Below are 19,771 nucleotides of genomic sequence, written 5' to 3'. Positions count from 1 at the left end.
GAACTATGATTATAACTCTAGTACGAGTAGAATCCTTAATGCAAGTAAAGATTACAACGGATTTTGATTCTTACGGTCTTTGATGAAAAAATGAACGACGTACGAATACCAATGATTCTTTGTAACAAATCGTAGCAGTAGTAATTCCGTGATTTCTTCCAAATGTTTTAAAACATACATATTAAAGTTTGAGCAATTGTATCTTGTTTACTTTTTCGTTATTTATAATTTCTCAAAAACTCCTATACAGCGATAAATAAAAAATAAAAATAAAGCATTTATAATTAATATTAAATATTCACTTTCTTATTATCCAAGGCAAAAAAGTCTCAATGCAAAAACAGTAGAAGACGAAAATGTCACAATGCAAAAGCCGGACAAGGCGAAAACGTCTCTAGAACTTAATCATTCATCGCGGCGTTCTCTCACTAACACAAAGATACCTTATTAATTTTGCTGTCAGCTGTCAATTCCCTCTTCTCCCTTGATACGTCATGGCTAAGGGTGATAATTTTGGTAAGAATAGAAAAACGTGCGAGGAGAAAAGAATAAATACGCATGGCATCATTGCTTAAATAATGTACATCTTCTTCTATCAAGAACGTTATCATTCCCGCCTATATTATTCAATATTAATATAATATTAGATGCTGATAGTCGATAGAGAACTGAATAAAATGCCTAAAATAACGTCGCCTTCTGTCTGGATTTATGAAAATGGAGGCCCAGGAATTTGGAAAATACTTACTGGATGAGAAACAGATGGCTTGTCGAATTTGTGGATATAAATGTGGCTTTAGTCCCCTGTCTAGAATTCCACGCCACTCATTATCCTCATCTTATATCAAGAGCATGGATATTCATCTAAAAAATCAAGTTAATGATGAATACATGAAGTCAGACTTTAACTCTGATCTCACAAAGATGATTATTACATGTAATATACCCCTATCCATTGCTAATCATCCAACGTTCAACAAATTTATGGAGAAATACACGGGTAAATACGTCCATTCCTGAGGAACCATCATTAATTAATGGAGGATGTTGGTAATGATGTCATTTATAGAAATACCCCCATTGTAAATTGTGAAGTTAAGATAATTTTCAGCATGTTTCGAGTCATCTACACCAAATTACGAAATGGAACTCTAAATTTTGTACAATCTAGCAGTAAGTATTCTTTTTTTTTTTAATCTAATCATAAAATATGATTCTAACTTAGCTAAAATTATCAAGAATTATGATACACAACTCATTAAATGGCAAAAACAACTGCTTAAATGGTCACTGCAACGGGGGTAATAGCTTTGGATGGTTTGCAACTAGTTTGTCTTACACTAGTTTCTTCACTTAAAGACTTGGGTATGATCATTAGGTTTTCCAATATTACATAGTCAATAAATATTACTTTTTTGTCAATTAAGGCTTAGCTATGGTTGATAAGCTCCAAGAAATGGTGTTCAGAAAACTCATAAAAGGCAAAAACAACTGCTTAAATGGTCACAATAACGGGGGTAGTTGCATTGGGTGTAGCATTATAATTAGCAATTGTGCGTATCCTTCATGATAATAGTATGCTGTTATACACGCATAAATAACGGGGATAAATCTTTTTTGAAGCCCTTAATAAGGAGTAATATCGCCGGACATTACTACATAATTAGCTTTTGCACTAAATTTTTACGATGGATTTAATTCTAACATTTTTTTTATTAGTATATTTATTGTCTAATTTTATGATTTTGACATTTACTTTATTATTAATAATTATTTAGATCTTATTCGTTGAGATATATCAATCCTGTGCACAATTGTATATGCAACTTGCACAAGAGGAAAAAAGGGTGATGCTCATTTTAATTAAACTCCACGTCTGGGTTGTGTTTTGCAACCTAAAGTTATGACATATTGAACTGAATTCCGATGTTAGAAAAAGAAAATATTATTTGGATCAATCCATTATTTCAATATTCTGTATTTATAATTTATTGTTATTATTAGTTATATGATTCTAATTGTTTAATTTTGTATATTTAACTTAAATGTATGATGGTTTATTTTTTAGTTTGTAGATTATATTTAATTTAAGCCTCTTGTTTTAAACTTGGAACTTCAAATATATTTCGAAATACACTTACTTTGTCGTTATATTAGTTATTATTCTGAGAATATGGTTCATAATTAATTACAATTTCATGGTGTGTGATCTACTGTAACGGATAAAACCCGTCTAAGTCAATTATACGTATTATATCTTTATTAAACATTTTGCTAATAAATACTTTCGTTATACCCTCAAAAATCATAATAAAGCAGGCAACGGATAAATACTGATGTGATTATCAGTGAGAATCACATCAGTATTTTAAACAATGACACCATATGACTTCCCCCCCCCCCTTCTCCTGACACGCGTTTTTCTCTACAATATTATCAACTATAGTCATGGCTATTTCATAATTTATTCTTTTTGATAAACACACGAATTTATTCTATACTTATGCTCCGTTTCTAAAAGAACAGGAATACAATTTCTTGTTGATCTCTCGTCGTTTATATAGTATGTATATTGGCCATTTTATTATTTTTATGAAGAAATTTTGGCTATTTCTTCATAGAAATAATATAATAATTAATAGATAATCCTAACTACTCTTTCAAACAAATATTACTAAGCAATATTATAATACAGTATCGAATAAAATACTATGTAGATTTTAATGATATGTAATTTATTTTAAAAATGGTGAAGAAATTATATGACAGTGATAGTCTACGAGTATATAAGATATAAATAGGGGTTGGTACGACTGACTTATTTGGCTAACTACCAGATGATTTAGGCCTTTTTCTGTTGGTTTTTTTTTTTTTTTTGGAATGAAGGTTGCATGATACAAGAAAGATAAGTAAGTGTCATCTAGCAAGCTAATATGACGATTTATTAGTTATATTAGTTGCATTTCAGTAGGGAAGACTGAGAGCAAGCCGTGCGTTTTTTTACATTCCTTAACTTAAGATCTGAGAAAAAATTTCAGGATTGATTCAATATTAAATCGATATTTTAAAGGCATAAATAAGTATAGTCGGCTAAAAAATACAAGAGACTGCTCCTTCTTTTAGTGTGACTATAAAATGCCACTTTGGTATCTTGTAGAGCAAACAATAATTGGAACGAAGAAATATGAGGAACAAAGCTATGCATTTAGTAAAATATTAACTCATTAATATCATCATGCATGATATACTACATAATAATGTGATTCCTCAGAGAGTGAAAATTTACTTTAGATGAAAAAAAAGGGTTTTTTCTTGAATGATGATCACACAGGTGGAATTAAGCCAGTAAATTTCGTATGAATAGTCAATATATGGGTAGGTAATTACATTATTTCATAAAATGGGTTCTATAAGAAGCTCATTTGCACAATATATCGTGCTTTTGACACCACCTAACCCGTATGACAATCTCCCTCGGCCTCCCCTATAATCCCAGGTAAACGCTGATCTAATAAATATATGATGACGTCAGTTCATAAAAATCTTTGAAAGTAAATATTTATTATTCATTGGCGCAGCTTTTACGTACAAAACTCACGTGTTCAGGAGTAGTCATTAATCAGTCCATCATCATGGTCAAAGCACAGGAGGATAACGTTGTGAACTCAGGGTTAATAGATGCTTTCGTCTATAACTATATCAAGAGTACAGTGGATAAGCCTCTATCGAAGAAGTTCAAATCCCTTGTATCAAATTTTCCTAAGACTGAAGACTCCAAAGTTTTTGATTCAATCAAGACTCACATTATTAACTATAAAGTTCCAGAGAGGATTCAATGTCATACATGTTCGGAATTTGGCCATCTGAGTTTTTCTTGTCCCTCAAAAACCACCTCACATGATACGACTGCTGTTGACCATGATGGTGATAAAAATACTTCCTCTACAAACTGGAAAAACGGCTCGAAGGATAAAGTGCAATGTTACAAGTGCCAGGAATACGGACATTTAAGCTTTTCCTGTCCCAATGCCGCATCCACAAAAAATTCTTCTTTTGTAAATTTTGATAAAACAAGATCAGTTAAAAACATGAAATGCTATTATTGTCATGAATTTGGGCACGTGAGCAACGATTGTCCCCAAGTTGAATGCTACAAGTGTCATGAATTTGGACATTTTAGTTCCAAGTGTCCAAACAGATCTGAAGCTACTGGAGCAAACTCAACACCCCTCGGTGAACGGAAGGCTGCGGTTGTTGATTCCTAAATATTATCCATTATGAATATATTCACTAATGTTTAAATTTAATGTAACTTGTATCTAATCTTGTGATTCACCTTTTATAATAATTAAGATAAATTTTACTATCCTCTTAACTAGTGTAATTATTATTTCATTTATCCATATTATTTTAAGGGTATTTTAGTTCAATTCAATCACATTTATGTTATAGAAGCTCATTCAGTTTTCATTATAGGTGTGCTGTGCTAAACGATAGGTACCTTAAAGCTATTTTGTCTCAAGGATATGTCGCCATAATATATAAATATATGAGATTTATATGCTGTAATTATTAATTTATGGTTGAAATTGATTTTCCCTTACAACTTTTAAATCTATATATGTAATGTGTATTAATTTAAAAAATATTGACGGTTGTCATTTCATAAGAAGCATAATTCACTATCAAATTCTTTACTTCTTGTCCTAATCCTAGACCAAAATCGCTTCATTTGCAGACATTCCTGAATTACTTCTGAAGTAAATATGAGATAATATTTGATCCTCTTGATAAATACACTATGCAAATTATTCAAGAATTTGGCAAAACAATGGACGCCGTAGCTATAAAACGATAGTTTTTGCCAGATTATTAACTAAAATCAAATTTACTCTGTATTTATAACATTTTACGTATAAACATCGGCCAGATAAAGTTATTAGATTATATATTTATCATTATAATAGCTGAGGAATAGATAATGTAGAATAACGTGTAAAAAAGGGACACGGTTGCATAAAAGGAGCTTGGTTATGAGGCCAATGTCATTATTGAATCTTATTTATTTTTCCGTCGTGTGCCAAATACTTAAACAGATTGTTTAACCCATGCATTACATATAATCTTCTATAAGGATTTCTATATAATCCCATGATAAAAAATTGGCAAAACAATCAGTTTTAGTAGTTTATTTTAAATGATGAATTCAACTATCGACCTTTGAAGGGTTAAATAATAAATATCTGCGAAGGGATTTTCAGTTAACTCCTTAATTAGAGTGAAATAAAGTCATAAATATCAAAGGGAAAATATAAATAGTACAATATATGGGTCCGTCTATGTCATGAATAATTTAGCTTTACATTGATTTTTTTAAAGACTCATACAGCAAAAGGAAGTTTCGTAGGCGTAGTATCATCACTAATAACTATGAAGAATAAGTTCGCCTCCAACTGAAATATCAATATGAACACAGTTTTTAATTTTGGGCTTTCCAAGAATAATAAATAAAAATGTATTTCAACCCACAAGGAAAAATCCTGGTCACGGACCTGGAAACTCCTAAAATTTGAATGTCTATCCTTGGCACAAAAAAATAAATAAATCTAGTTTCGGGATTGTGTAGACGTTATAAAAATTAAGAGACTACTAACCTACATCCGCTCCACAACTTTATTAGGAAGAAGAAATATGCAAACAAATTGGATACATTTGGAAATATCATTCAGATGATAAATCAAGTAAATTGATTTCAGAATGAAGATAATTTAAAATTAATGTTGGTACTTATTCCATTATAATACCTAAGATTACGAGCAACATCCGGGAAAGATGAGAAAGGAGGGAAGGGGCTTTCAAACAAAACTAATTTAGATAATGTTTTATAAAAATACATCTAGCAATCAGTAAGTATCAACATGTTCTACTTCACCAACTACATGAATCCTCTATATAAGTCCTATGGTAATATCATAATGAGGTTGGTCGGCATTTATGGAGTGAGTCTACTGTCATGGACGAGACCAAAATCAAGACTTTGAGGGATCCCTAACAAAATTGATGGTAATAATTCTAGGATATATCAAAATATATTTACGTTTGAACTTTGCATGCCTGCCCTAAGCATATTCAAAATTTGGGAAGATATCTACTAATACGCTATACATAAAAAATAAACTAGATTAAAATATTGTCTTGTCATTACATATATTTTTATTTAACTAAAAGTAATTTTGCTGAATTCAAATTATGATCTGTTTTTAGATTAAGATAACACCAATGAAAATTCACTCCAAGTTAATAAATCTAATCTCTGAAATAACATATTTTCATAAAAAGACAAACCCCATATTTTTGTATAATATTCCATGCACTTATTTTATTTAGAAAATCAAAACTATTGACTTCATAATCAAACTATTGTAACATAAAAAAGTAATTAAAAAGCAATAATAAAATTTATTTTTGTGAAAAACATAAAAGAATATATATAAAAATTATATAATACTGAGGTTAAGATTATCACTAAATAAAAACGATTAAAAGATATTAGTAAAATGCAATTTGTAAATAACTTTGATACATAGCATCTTATTATTAATAATAGCTACTACAATGTAGAATGACCAACATTATCTTTGACTAACGCAGAATTGATAGGTACATCCAAAAATTGTTTTCGGTTACTGCATCTTTTATATGAACAACAGCAATCACGACATATTTTATCGTCCATACGGCACCTACAGTTACTGACATCACTACAATTATTCTGACATTTGCATCCAGAATGAGACATTAACTTTCTCCGTTTTTCAGGAGAGACCTCCTCAGAAATAGAATAATCCGAGTTCAATTCTTCTAACATCGTATTTAATTTTGTATTATTAGAGGAATTGTGATATGAGTTGTGTACATTGGCAAGACTATGTCTTTTCAAACCGTTGATTTGAGCAAAGAGTGGAGTGCGTTTCCACTCAAGAACATTTTCTTCATCAGAATCTTTTTCAATCGGAGAGCAGGACAAGTTTGATTCCTCTCTGCTACCCTTAGGAGTGGGAGGAGGCATTGAGAATGTTTTGTTCTCCAATGCAAATTTGGGACGATGATTATCTTCCTTCATTTTAGATAGGGTCTCCGTTAATTTTGAGACTTGACGAATTTCCGAGACTTGGTTGTTGAAGTGATTTTCTGTCTCAGAGGATGGCTCATAATCTTTAAAACCCGGTAATTGTTTAAGTAAGAATCTAACCTTTTTCTCATGCTCACAACTCATTTGAATGATGACATCCTCATAATTAGATTTCAAGTCAGCAATGTCTCTATCATGTTGAGAGCATAACCTGGATAGATAACCAATTTGGTTGGATAAATCATTATTTTCATTACGAGTGTACGATAAACTATCAAGGGAATCTCCACATTTCTCAAATAAAAATTCAATGGCTAATTTGGTCTCAGTCATGTTTTGGAGGGTATCCAGTTGAGTTGAAGTACCATTCCTGAACTTATTGAGATCATCGACATAGTGTTGCAAATTCGAAATCCCAGACGATCGGATTTCTATTTCTTTTTCAATATTATGAATTTTACACTGCATTTGTTTATACTTTTCTTGACAAACGATTAACTTTAGTTCCTTGCGATATCGATTGAGGAGGGACGTCAAGGTAGCACGCTCTTTCAAGAAGTTTTCTCTCGTTTGTACTGCTTCTTTATAGCCGACCAAGATTTCAATTTCATTATCAACTAAAGAACGAACCCTTTCACCCGATCCAGCCAATCCGTTAGAAGCTAAAAAACAAAATAAAAATAAAAACATCAAAAGTAACATTTGCAATTTTAATTATTGAGCTTACAAGTTTTGGAACGATAACTTTTTTGTTTATCCACAATAGCCTTTAATCTTGCATTAACTGCGGCTGATTCTTCTACTTTACGCTTCGAAACATTGATTTGTTTGTTATGAAGTGTTTCCATTTTAGATATTTTAAAATTAGCTTTTTTCTCTGAAATCTTGTCTTTAGTAAATTCTTCCTCTTTCTTCAGTTTCCAAGATTTAAGCTTTCGTGTCTCCTCTTTCATTTGATTAACTAGCTTGACCCTTTGTTGCTTCATTTGAAGTATTTCAGAGGCAAGTGTGGCTATTTTAGAATTATTTTTTTCATTGATTTCAGCTAATTTTTCCTGTTCCATTAATTTTTTCTTCAAATTTTGAATCATGGCTTCAAGTTCTTGAATCTGTAGTTTTCTTTGTTTCGATACCATACTCAAATTAGATTCTCTCTTAATTTTATTAAGAATCTCCTCTTTTTTTAGTACTCATTTTGTGAATCTCGGCTTCCATGTCTCGAATAGACTCTTCATACTTGAGCTCCATTAAATTGAATGTTTCATCATTATAAATCATGGTTGAGGCTAATTGTTCTTTTTGTCGAATATTCTTACTTATAGATTGGATCATGGTGGCAATGTTGTTTTGTCTCAATGCTATCGAAGCAGGAGACTCATTTGTGGTGTCAATTTCACATTGATCAACGTCATTTAAATCTTCATTTTCAACTTGGATCGTTGAGTTAGTCTCATTAGGAATAGACTCCATCATAATTTCCCCAGAATCTTCATTGACACTGAACAAATGCTGGATTTTTGGATGAATTGAATTTTCATCTTTTGAATTAGAATCCTTAAATAGTTTTGTTAATTCAATCTTTAATTTCTCATTCAAGGCTTCCGATTTAAGATTTTCATCATGAAGAAGAGCTAATTCTTCATGAAGTGTCATAAGTGCATAAGAAAGTTCCTTATTCTCAGTTTTGAGCTTATTTATCGCGTCTTGGAGTTTATTTATCGCGTCTTGCAGCTCTCCATATTCATGTGCCTTGTCTTGTAAATCCTTACTACCATTACCTCTACCCTCTAACTGAGCCTTAAGATTCGAAATTTCGTTTTTCAACATATCAATTTGCTTCTTTTCAAAGTTCACAATAGGCTTATTTTTAATTTTTCTAGCCCTATCTGCATATCTTAAGGCAGAAATCGTCTCATCTAAATTCGAATCTGAAGGCGAAGAACAAGCAATCATCAATGTATAAGAATTTCCCCCTATGGAGTCTTGAAGAAGTCTAGTTAGCTTGGAATCTCGATACGGAATGTGTTTGTAACCTGAAGAATGTGTTTCCTCTCCAAGAGCTGCAATAACGTTTCCAAGTGCAAGGAGACCTTTGTTGATATCAATACCTTCCTTAAGTCTTTCGCCAGTGGCCTTGGTTTTCTTTTGTCGCTCAGATCCTGCAAGGTCAACAAGCTGGAACTTGGCTACAAGAACATCCTTATTCCTGTTAGTTCCCTCAATGTGGAAAGTAAAAATAGCGTGAGATCTCGAAGATACGTTATTCATTGCTGTTGCAGCTGTGATCCTCTTTTTTGATCCTTTCTCAAGTTGAATGATGGTATCTGAAAGCGAATCCACAGGAAACTCAGAGAGATTTGAAATATGAAGTCCAATTTTGGGATCTTCTCGAATATCTAAGTAACACTCTTCTTTCCTCTGACTCTTGTTGGAGAGGAGATCATAGAGATTTTCTTTATACAGTTCAATAAATGACACTTTGGTAACGAAGGACACGTCCTCACATGCTTCTTGAGAAATATGCTCAAAAATGTCTTTGATGGCTCTGGGAATGATTCCAATGAGTTCCGGAGATGTGGATGGAGAATTTGTTGTTCCCATGGTGTACGTTTTACCGGATCCTGTTTGTCCATAGGCGAGAACAGTGACATTATAGCCCTTGAAGAGTTGAGGAATAAGTTCCTTGACTGATTTGCTATAGACTTCTTCCTGGTGCACATCATTTCCAAAAGCAAAATCAAATGTGAATGCATTTTTTGTGGATTTGATAAAGATTTGCTTCCCTTCAAGGACTTGAATTGCATCTTCATAGCCCTCATTTAATTCATTTTCATTTAGGGACGGAAACGAACGGCTACTCGTACAGGGATTGCACCATTTGTAGACATCATAACAATTAGAAGGGATCTTGACCTTACGACAGAGCCTAATGTACTGTCTCCTGATTTGAGAGTGAGAGTCAACCAAAGACTAATAAATAAGTACACGAGAGAATAAAAAACCAACTTAATCGCTTGAGTTGTTGCTAGACTCTCACTGAAGAAGAACGGATTTGAGATTGTCAATTAACCAGAAAATATTTTTAAAAGATAGTCCAGAGAGTACTATAGACAACCTGGATATTCATATTAAAGATAGTATATATATATATATCTTCTTATTGATAAAGCAAAGTTTTTCTGTTTGTTTGTATGTATGAATGTATGAAAAACAGTCTCAAGGTGTATTGTATTTAGTGCTTCCTGATGTATATTGTATGGTGCTAGGTGATTTTACCTTAAGGCATTTTTCCTTAAGGATATTTCGCCTTAATATGTAAGTAAATTATATTTATGGGTGATTTGATATATTTTGGTTAAAATAGATGGTTCTTTTTTTTAATCAAAATATGTAGTTTGTATGAAACGCATTAAATGGTTATTTTCTGTTGGAAAAATGATATAATCATACCTCAAAATTTCAATACATCTACCAACAAAATCTCACATGTAATGAATTGGAACAATAAACAAAATAGGTAATACTTATCAGTAGTGAATAACACTGAACTTGGGTCTGTTGTGTGAAAGAAGTTGTCAGCTAACGTCCACCAGATTGCGTTCTAAGTTTCTTATCGACACACCTTATATATAGTCATCTTGCAAATTATGAACTCAAAAAAAGTATTACATGAGATTTGGATTTATATCAATCTAAGGGCTTCGTTTAGATTTTTTGTAATTTCAAACTCAGTCATTGATACTTATTTTGATAATTTTATCAAATCAATGTAGATAATAATTGATAACTATTCTCTAGATAATAATTAATAGTTAGCAACAAAAAAAATACTGAAGACTTGCTACCATATATTTTTTCAAATTTTTCCTTTCCTGTTTGACAGTCAAGATTGAGAATTGATAAAAAGCTAGTCGTGATTCATGTACTTTTGGAAACGTAGTTTAAATTCAAGGACTCTGGGGAGAGTCCTTTAGCATAAATATATTTTAATTTTTACGAAAGATGGGATTTTTGTAAGAGCATTAGAATAAAGGGGAGTGATACTTATACTACTACTCAAAGTTAATAGAAATACAAGTTTATGCCATTACGCGCATACAACTGATGTTTGACTTACACCACGCTTTTAATATTGACATCATAGTAAATGAGTGGTTGCCTGTTTTGTCAAAATCTTTTTTTTTTTTGCCAGCAATCGGTATGATCTATTAAATTGAAAATTCTAGCAATAGTGAAGTCATAGACTATGAGTGGTGTCGGGATTTGTCCGAATCTATCTGTCTTCCCTAGCAGTCGGTACGTTACATCAAATTGAAAATTCTAGCAAGCCCGATTACATGATAGTCTAACCTTATATTTTTATTAACCGTGGTACTACTGAATTAAGAATTTTGTTAATATCAGCTGTCTGCTAAATTATTATTCTTTGTAGCATCGAGAATGTATGCAAAGAGAACTGTTTCTGTTGGTTTTTGTTATTGCTCGTCTATGTATATCATAATTAGAAATGGGTTCATTAAGAGCGCAATGAAAAAGCGGGAGCGACACATATGGTACACCTGAATGAAGACTGAACAAATAAACAAAGAGCAAATCTTCGATGTATTCTTTGTTTTTCACGAGCACATCCACACATAGTTGCTCCATAATTAGACTTTCTCTCCTCCAGAATAAAAAAAAATTATAATAACAACTTGATTTTTTTTAATATGATTTAATGAGTCAAGGGAACAGCTAAAAAATTCAGAGTATTCGCATCACTACATATAAGTATAATATACAGACGCTGTATTAAGAAAATTCTATTGACCATTCATTGTCAAAGTGATTTTCCACTCCATCCTTAACCCGAGGAACGCCAGGTAACCCATTACTATTACGTATTTATACAAAATCTATGTGTTGTATGGATCATGATTTCCAGGCTTGGGCTCGTTCAAGCTTTACCCTTTCAGACGCTCATTTGTTAATTTTTTTAAATAAAAAGATGACGTAGTGATCAATTTTTGTCCAAATTATGTGGCTATGAAAATTTAGCCACATTAATTTTTTATTTGTTTTTTTGATTTGGTAATCTAAAGAATGAATGTTATTTTCCTCAGCCGTTATCACTATTACAACATTATTTTCTAAATAGATTCAATTATATTCCAAACTTGATTGAACATTCGTGTATGTTCATAAAAGACGGAGCATAACCCTGAGGAAATATTGCAGAGTTACAACTGTAAGTCCTTGTTGGACTACATTTGGGAATCGACATTTGAGTAATTCTTGCCAATGTCCTTGTTTATTTATTATCCCTCTCCTCCCTTGTCACAGCTGAATGTAGCTGATCTCATCCAAAACATTTCTCAAATTGTCAGGGTTACCATGTTAATGCTCAGTTTTTTTTTTAACTTGCCCATTATACACACGATTTTCATCACTAATTATGTGAAATGCATTATTATGAATTTTAAAAAATAATTGTGTTATAAACTTCAAACAACATATGTCAAACATATATGCAATAAAAAAAATGGTCTAGATGAGAAGCTCATCTTTTATTTTGTCAAAAAATTGCTAAATCGAAATTCATGAAGGTAATTGTTAAAAACTGTTTTGTACTAATTTTGCAAAAAAAAAAAGAAAAGTTATTGATAGCATTTATTGGGATTGTAAAGAAGAACACAAGCCTACTGAGTTTTTTTTTCGTACATTCAAAACCAAAAAAGTTATGGGACATAATGTTGTCGAAAAAATAACCCTCTCTAACTGGTTCATTTTTGTAAATCTTCCAAAAACTATGTAATAAAGGTTTCGAAAATTAAAAATAATTTTAATGCATTGTTCAAGTCAATAATATTATGTTCTAAATACATCATTATGTTGCATTTTGTTTTTTGAGAATAGAATAAGACCCCCTTATATGACTCCCCCCTCTGAAAATAGGCACCCCCGTCTTACCTTGAACCAGTTCAAAAAGGCAACCATACAAAGAGTTCAGCTTGTTAGGCCCCCACGATGTGGGTACCCGTAAAAAACACCCCCACGAACTCTATTATATATACAGATATAGTTTATTAGCTTGATATGTTATACACCATTTATCTCATGGTTCCAGAGGAAAAATGATTGCTTAAAAAAACTTTTATCATGTCATTACTAACTTATTTTAAGTGGCCAATACACAATCGTGAGACGACCCAGAGTTGTGGTATATAGGACATTAGTTTAATATAAGTCGTCACCGTTTTCATTTAGTAGATTAGTCTCCTTGATAATTAATTAAGTATTTTGCTGGAGGTTTTATAGCATTAAGGCTATTGATCTTCTTTATAAACAGGAGAAGAGTTTTGATTTTTACTTCTAGAATTTCTTTCTTATTAATCAAATTTCAATTACAATTGGAAATCTATACAGAGGGGATCCCATCAGGGGCTTCACTCAAAGGTGGTCAAAACTGATCTTCGGTGAGGGATAGTTTTATTCATTTTTTCTGAGACTCTATTCTTTTTTTCATTTTTTTTTTGAGGATATTTTCATAGAAGGCTTATACCTAGATTTAAAATTTTGAAGGGCAGTTGCCGCCTTTAGGTTAAAACTTATTAATACATTTGCTTATCACGTTGGATAAAATGGGATTTTAGTTTTGAACCTCAAATTTGATTTACGGTGGAAATTATGTAAAATAATGAATGTGGAACATGTAAAAGTTAACCTCTTTTTTTATATATATACTTTGACTAAATGTTTGACATTTACTCACGAAGAATACAAAAATGATCTCCAATTTATGCTATTCAATTAAATTTAAAACTGCATAGTAGATGTGATCTACATCAATCATATTTTTTCTTAAATTCTTCATGTTATATTTCTATAATTTTTATCGACCTAGCAAAAAAAAAATCACCATTAATAAAACGAACGACGTAGCTTAATGGACAACCCGCTAGGGAGAAATTACTCTTTTGAACTCAATGTGCATAGATTTGTTACTTGGTTATTGCTAGAAAAGGAAATTATATACATAATGTAATAGGACTTCATCCACAATTTCTCAGTCAGATGAAGCAAATGTTAAACTATAATGTTTACTTATACAGTTTTTATACTTAATCAGTGCAACTCCATCTGACCATTAAAAGAATGCTAACTATATATATATGTGTTACGAACAATGTGCAAAATGCCCGTTAGAGCGGGCAATCCATAAAATTTCCAATAAAGTGGTCAATTTATTTTATTTACATTTTCAGGTAAAATAATTTTGGAAAATTGGATTTTTGAATAATTCATTGCAAGCAATTTGATCATTAAGGATTTGATAAGGATCCAATTTCATTGCAACCAAGTAATGATCTAATAAAAATTTACATAAGAATCATTAATCTTATTTAATAATATTAGAACTGTATCAAAACTTTATAAAAAATTTTAGTTCGTCAATTTTTCTATAAGAAAAAAATTATTCGGTTAAATTTTGTCTCTTCACAAAAAAAAATAAAAAGTATTTTTTCAAATTTGGCACTTATTTAAGAAAAAAATAAATATTATGTCAAACAAAGAAAAATCCTAGAAGTTAAGTCCCGCAATCAGTATAAGTTAAAAAGTTCAGAAGCCTCAATTCAAACTATTTTTATCACCATATATAGCTATTTGTTTAGTACAAGTTGTAATTTCTTCGTCTTGAAAGGCATTATTTAATTATAAGATGGCCGATAGGTCATTCTAATGACCAACTATTCATTGAACCCATCATTTAATTTTGATCACTTAAAATCCGAGGGTTATTATTAATTGTGAGTATATAACTGGACATTTGAACTTTATAATGTGACACATATTGACTTATATTTTAGTAATCTGTGTTAAAACTGTCGAAAATGACAGAATCATTCATAATTCATCTCATCTTTTATAGCTAGATCTTGAATAAAATCACAATTAATATGTATAATATCCAGTTTAAAGATAATTTAATTAAAACATTTTTTATTTTATATCAGTATATATCTCAAGCCAATTATATATTTAAATTAAAATCAATAATTTATCTACTGGCATCTGTTGGAAAGCTTTCCAAAGCCAGAACTACGACAACGGAGAAGACATTTTGGAAATCTTAATTATTCATTCTTGACGAATAAAGGTTTCAAACATTGTCCAAGAAGCATTCCACTTTGAATGGCAGCAGCTACGAAAACGATTGCAGTCATACCTTGAAGAATTTTCCCCAGGTTTCCATGACGCTCATGAATCTGTCAAGTATTGAAGAAATATTTATATAAATTCTCCATTTGGAGTACTAATTATTTGACAAAAGTATTTACCAATAATCCGTTGTTCACTTGGTATTGCTTTTGCACTTCCTTAATCTTCAAGTAAACAGGATGGACATCCTCTCCGGCGCTTCTGCGAATAGCAGAGGAGCAAATTCTTCTTGACACTTGGGACAACATGCCTCCGCTTAGGTTAATCGAAGAATAACTCTGTGTGATGAAAAATGGTGGCCAATAAAAATATTTTAAGTCATCGGCATTTGTACAGGGGACTTTCAATAGTTCTATGACGTCAATGGTTGGCTTATTTGCTTTCGATTTGCCATTTGCATCTTTATAGGCCTTTAAAATGTCTTTACAAGTTACAATTTCTTTGTCACAAAATGTATTATTTCATCATTTCCAACATTGGTCATTCTAATGACGAACTATTCATAGATTCTATCATTTCCTTTTGATCTATTCAAATGACATAGTTGTTATTCATTATTATGTATTAATGAGTAACATAATTGTCGGAATTGAGCGCTAGAGTGTGTCACAAAATACTTATATTTTAGTAATTTTCTCCAATTAAGTAAAAAATTACATTATTCATATTATATCGACCATTCATTGAATACTATTCAATTATTGCATTATGCTTATCCTAATAACACTCGGAACCCTTTATTTCATTTTTTGTTAGGAACATGTACAATTTGCGTATACAGGCTACAGCTTTTACATATATGGATTCGATCCGTACATAAGTATGTTTGGTCAATGAGTTCTAGAGCTCATTGGTTTGATGCATCTTGCAATTTTGTACAAGTTGTAATTTGTATAAGAAAATTATACGAGTTGCAACCAAAAAATGAGCTGATGAATTTAATATGGTTATGGAGGACTTGGATAATGCAATATTCCTTAGATGGTTGATATATTAATAGTGTAATGTTTGACTATTTCTATGAACATTATTAATTGAACTGTATTTTGTATTACAATACAAAGTTCAAATGTTCACATTCCTTAAATATATAAAAAATAAGTAGTTTTAATGGGTCAAGATGAAATGGTAGAAGCATTTATTTATAATAGCCAATAGGTAATTCAAATGAGTTATGTTTTAATTAAATAAGGCGTTATGAGACGTACAAATTGTATATTAAACCATTTGCTTGAACAAGTTATTATTTGTTGACAAATTTTTTATTTGGGGTCTCTCACTACTTTTATTTAATCTATTAATTTTGTAGATATACGATTTTGATGATTTTTAGATGTAAAATAATCAGTATTTAATGAATGTATTCAACCTTTTTTCATTAGTATCGTTTTGTTTAGTAATCCTATGAGTATTTATTGCAACTCATTACACAAAATAATATTAGTTACAATTATTACTTTGTTTAATTCTAAAGTCCGAGTTTGGTATAAGTAACATATTATAGCAAGCTAGGGCAATTAATTTAAGTATCACTGTCTGAAAAATGGTGATAATGACGACTTACAAAATATCAATCTGAAAATTATTTGCAATTTAGTTGTTCATAGCCCATAGAACAGTTATGGCTAGCTATCTCTCTGGAACGGCTACGCTACGACAGTAGTTCGGTCCGTTCGTATATAGCCTGTTGTATTACTAAGGTGTTCTAAGTAACTAGCCAGCTATTGTTTTTCTCTCATACATCATAGTTTTGGGTCCTGGGAGAGTGAGCCGGTGGAAATAGCAGTAGTAAAACCGCCAAGAACAGTATCATCATGGCTCTGAATCGTCCAAAGTCTGAACTCTCTCCGGAAGAGTTGGAGAAACGGGAAGAAGAGGAATTCAACACGGGACCTTTGAGTGTTTTAACGCAAAGCGTTAAGAACAACACGCAAGTCCTCATCAATTGCCGTAACAACAAAAAGCTTTTGGGGCGAGTGAAGGCCTTTGATCGGCATTGCAATATGGTCCTGGAGTCGGTCAAAGAAATGTGGACTGAAATGCCCAAGACGGGAAAAGGTGGATCATTTATTTACGAGAGAGACGCTTGTGGTAGTTGAGTAATGAAGTTCTAGATGGCGCTTTTTACTCTACTAATTCAATCATTTCTCCATTCTATGCTCAAAACCAATAATTCCTTATTTATGTTATTTTTCCAGGTAAAAAGAAGGCTAAGCCCGTCAACAAGGATCGCTACATCTCCAAAATGTTCTTAAGAGGCGATTCTGTCATTTTAGTATTAAGAAATCCTCTCGCAAAGTAGTCATTCTAAATTCTAATCGTCTAGACTCTACCCAACTATTTCTATCATTATATAACCGTACAGTTTTCTACACATTTATTAATAAATATGTACCTATCCTCCTAATGAACTTTTATGGTTAATTCAATTTAAACTACAAAGCACAATAAGATCCTATTGGGTTCGAAACATTTTATTTCATACACTTAATATATACAAAGAAATGGGGTGAAAAGGTTTCCAAAAAAATTAGGAGATCCTTTTTAATCACTAGATAAATAACTAAATTAATTCTCTTCCTCGAGGAAAGCGTAGTAATCCTTGCTGAAATTTAAAAAAAATGTTTTAGTATATACATATGATGTACCAACACAGAATTACCATTCTGGAACGTTCTCTGGAGTGTCACACTGTGTGGTTTCCGTGTTGAATACAAGTCCCAATTCACATCCTTGCTCTCTTGGTGTAACTCCATTTAGACAGATATAAAATTTAGCACAATCATCAGGATCTGCGTATTTTGGGTGTGGATCAGCAACTCCATAAGCATCAGCTTCTGCCTTTGAAGGACATATAAATCCATTTTTCAAAGCGTTGCGTTCTTATATAGATTTATAATCAATATATTTGTTTTAAATTGTTAGTAAGGGTATACCTTTTTGACACTCTGTACGATCCGTGGCCTCTGGCCAGTTGCACACTCCTGAGTATTCGTCAAACCACAGTCCAGGAGAGCAGGTGTATTCTTCAGCAATGCTATCCACACACGCATAGAATACAGTACAAACTCCCGCGTCAGGATGGGCATAGAATCCATTGAGTCGTGGACAGAGATCGTTGAGGCCCTTTGGTGGTTCTATGTATATAATATATATATATATAAGAGTGAAAGTGAATGTGAGGTATATCCTAGCTCCATACCCCTTAAAGTGAATGAATGGATCAGATCAAGGTCACTTACGCAAATCCAGTCTTTTCCCACAGTCAACATTGAAATAGTGGTCACAGGGTTCTTGTTTGCGACTAAATGGATCAAAGACGAGGCCATCCGGACAAAGTCTCTCTTGAGCTATTCCGTCATTGCATTCATAGAACTTGTCACATTGCTGATCATCTTGGAAGTATCCCCTTTTTTCGGGACATCTGAATTGCTGACCTACGCTAAATTAGAATCTATCAATAGTATTCAGAAATAGCATGAATGCCCACCTTGAGCAGCTCCTCCTATGAGGAGTACAGTAAATAGGCTGATAAAAAAATGAAACCTTCATTGAGGAAGTCAGATATAGTTGTCTTGGGAAGGTGCTTGGAAGGACAATGATTACAAACTAACTACCTGTTCACAATATACTATGAAATAATAAGAAAAAAGAAAAAAAAATAGAAATTTTTGTACGAAATACTTATTTACGCCTTTTATTCCTTGGGTATTTGTTCATTTGTACTTAAAAACACTTCCAGCCTGCCAGGATTTTAGATATCCTTAGGCATTTTATGAACCCTTTCTTCATCATATTATTTACTTTCTAAATAAAACTTTAAGCATAAGTACATAGATGAAAAAAAATATTTAATATGTATTATAATCCCGAATACATAAATTAGATTTCCTCCCAAGGTTCCTCAATTATTTTTTATCTTCGTTTCAGTACCCATGAGAGAAAAATATCTATCCCAAACAAGGACGATACGTAAATGAGTATCCTGGGGCGTGAATAAGACAATGATAGATAAATAAGAATTTGTATAATTTATACATAAAGACTGGTTAGAATGTTATACAGTATAACATTCTAACCAGTCTTTATGTTCATCTTTGTATTACCAGTATCGTGATTCTACGTCATATCATTTGGTAATGCTTACTTAGATGACTTTGTACTTTATTCGCTTTTGGTAGTTAATAATGTGTCGTCCATTTTTTATATTAGCTAGAGATAAAATGTACTTTTTTCAGTCTTATAAACTATATATTACTTCATAGTTGAAATGGATACTATTTAAGTAAGAAATGATAACATGTTTGAGGAGAGTGCTCATTTTTTGATGGATTGTATTCATTTAAATATTATAATTAATATCCAAATAACGTTATCCCTCTCATGCTTACCATACACTTTTGCACAGGGAAGACTGAAATGATTATATTATCATGTGTG

The 19,771-nt window shown here is 31.8% G+C and overlaps 5 protein-coding genes and 1 long non-coding RNA gene across 6 annotated transcripts; 2 read left to right on the top strand and 4 right to left on the bottom strand.

Moving 5' to 3' along the window:
- Positions 1 to 3,563: 3,563 nt before the first annotated feature.
- LOC121124472 (uncharacterized) lies at positions 3,564 to 4,375 on the top strand. Its single transcript, XM_040719627.2, has one exon. It carries the CDS (start codon positions 3,633 to 3,635, stop codon positions 4,263 to 4,265), a length of 633 nt encoding a protein of 210 aa, XP_040575561.1. The 5' UTR covers positions 3,564 to 3,632; the 3' UTR covers positions 4,266 to 4,375.
- Positions 4,376 to 6,351: 1,976 nt separating this feature from the next.
- On the bottom strand, positions 6,352 to 8,268 carry LOC121124307 (chromosome-associated kinesin KIF4A). The gene is made up of 2 exons (XM_040719462.2): positions 7,860 to 8,268; positions 6,352 to 7,794 (listed from the first exon to the last, which is right to left on the bottom strand). The coding sequence occupies exons 1-2, from the start codon at positions 8,266 to 8,268 to the stop codon at positions 6,611 to 6,613; spliced, it is 1,593 nt and encodes a 530-aa protein (XP_040575396.1). The 3' UTR covers positions 6,352 to 6,610.
- LOC121124869 (chromosome-associated kinesin KIF4-like) lies at positions 8,248 to 9,733 on the bottom strand. Its single transcript, XM_040720068.2, has one exon. It carries the CDS (start codon positions 9,731 to 9,733, stop codon positions 8,297 to 8,299), a length of 1,437 nt encoding a protein of 478 aa, XP_040576002.2. The 3' UTR covers positions 8,248 to 8,296.
- A 2,238-nt stretch (positions 9,734 to 11,971) lies between these two features.
- Positions 11,972 to 17,738, top strand: SmD2 (small ribonucleoprotein particle protein SmD2). Its single transcript, XM_040719157.2, has 3 exons — positions 11,972 to 11,994; positions 17,080 to 17,389; positions 17,530 to 17,738. The coding sequence occupies exons 2-3, from the start codon at positions 17,146 to 17,148 to the stop codon at positions 17,631 to 17,633; spliced, it is 348 nt and encodes a 115-aa protein (XP_040575091.1). The 5' UTR covers positions 11,972 to 11,994; positions 17,080 to 17,145; the 3' UTR covers positions 17,634 to 17,738.
- LOC121124050 (uncharacterized) lies at positions 15,080 to 15,833 on the bottom strand. Its single transcript, XR_005866186.2, has 2 exons — positions 15,451 to 15,833; positions 15,080 to 15,378 (listed from the first exon to the last, which is right to left on the bottom strand). It is a non-coding gene; the product is annotated as an uncharacterized lncRNA (long non-coding RNA).
- A 51-nt stretch (positions 17,739 to 17,789) lies between the features above and the next one.
- Positions 17,790 to 18,953, bottom strand: LOC121124868 (protein obstructor-E). The gene is made up of 5 exons (XM_040720067.2): positions 18,822 to 18,953; positions 18,574 to 18,773; positions 18,268 to 18,468; positions 17,994 to 18,213; positions 17,790 to 17,936 (listed from the first exon to the last, which is right to left on the bottom strand). Exons 1-5 carry the CDS (start codon positions 18,881 to 18,883, stop codon positions 17,900 to 17,902), a joined length of 720 nt encoding a protein of 239 aa, XP_040576001.1. The 5' UTR covers positions 18,884 to 18,953; the 3' UTR covers positions 17,790 to 17,899.
- Positions 18,954 to 19,771: the final 818 nt, after the last annotated feature.

The sequence above is a fragment of the Lepeophtheirus salmonis genome, chromosome 9, assembly GCF_016086655.4.
Source record: "Lepeophtheirus salmonis chromosome 9, UVic_Lsal_1.4, whole genome shotgun sequence".
Taxonomy (NCBI): Eukaryota; Metazoa; Arthropoda; class Copepoda; order Siphonostomatoida; family Caligidae; genus Lepeophtheirus; species Lepeophtheirus salmonis.
The sequence above is the reverse complement of the archived record's forward strand: the minus strand, read 5'-3'. Positions and strand labels throughout refer to the sequence as shown.

What these genes read in the sequence shown, in the direction of transcription:
- LOC121124472 (XM_040719627.2), top strand. Translation starts at nt 3,633, where the DNA reads ATGGTCAAAGCACAGGAGGATAACGTTGTGAACTCAGGGTTAATAGAT.
- LOC121124307 (XM_040719462.2), bottom strand. Translation starts at nt 8,268, where the DNA reads ATGGTATCGAAACAAAGAAAACTACAGATTCAAGAACTTGAAGCCATG. An exon ending in AAGTTATCGTTCCAAAACTT is followed by an intron (nt 7,795 to 7,859) that starts GTAAGCTCAATA and finishes TTTGTTTTTTAG; the next exon opens with CTTCTAACGGATTGGCTGGA.
- LOC121124869 (XM_040720068.2), bottom strand. Translation starts at nt 9,733, where the DNA reads ATGGGAACAACAAATTCTCCATCCACATCTCCGGAACTCATTGGAATC.
- SmD2 (XM_040719157.2), top strand. Translation starts at nt 17,146, where the DNA reads ATGGCTCTGAATCGTCCAAAGTCTGAACTCTCTCCGGAAGAGTTGGAG. An exon ending in AATGCCCAAGACGGGAAAAG is followed by an intron (nt 17,390 to 17,529) that starts GTGGATCATTTA and finishes TTATTTTTCCAG; the next exon opens with GTAAAAAGAAGGCTAAGCCC.
- LOC121124868 (XM_040720067.2), bottom strand. Translation starts at nt 18,883, where the DNA reads ATGAAGGTTTCATTTTTTTATCAGCCTATTTACTGTACTCCTCATAGG. An exon ending in CATAGGAGGAGCTGCTCAAG is followed by an intron (nt 18,774 to 18,821) that starts GTGGGCATTCAT and finishes ATTCTAATTTAG; the next exon opens with CGTAGGTCAGCAATTCAGAT. An exon ending in TCGTACAGAGTGTCAAAAAG is followed by an intron (nt 18,214 to 18,267) that starts GTATACCCTTAC and finishes AATCTATATAAG; the next exon opens with AACGCAACGCTTTGAAAAAT.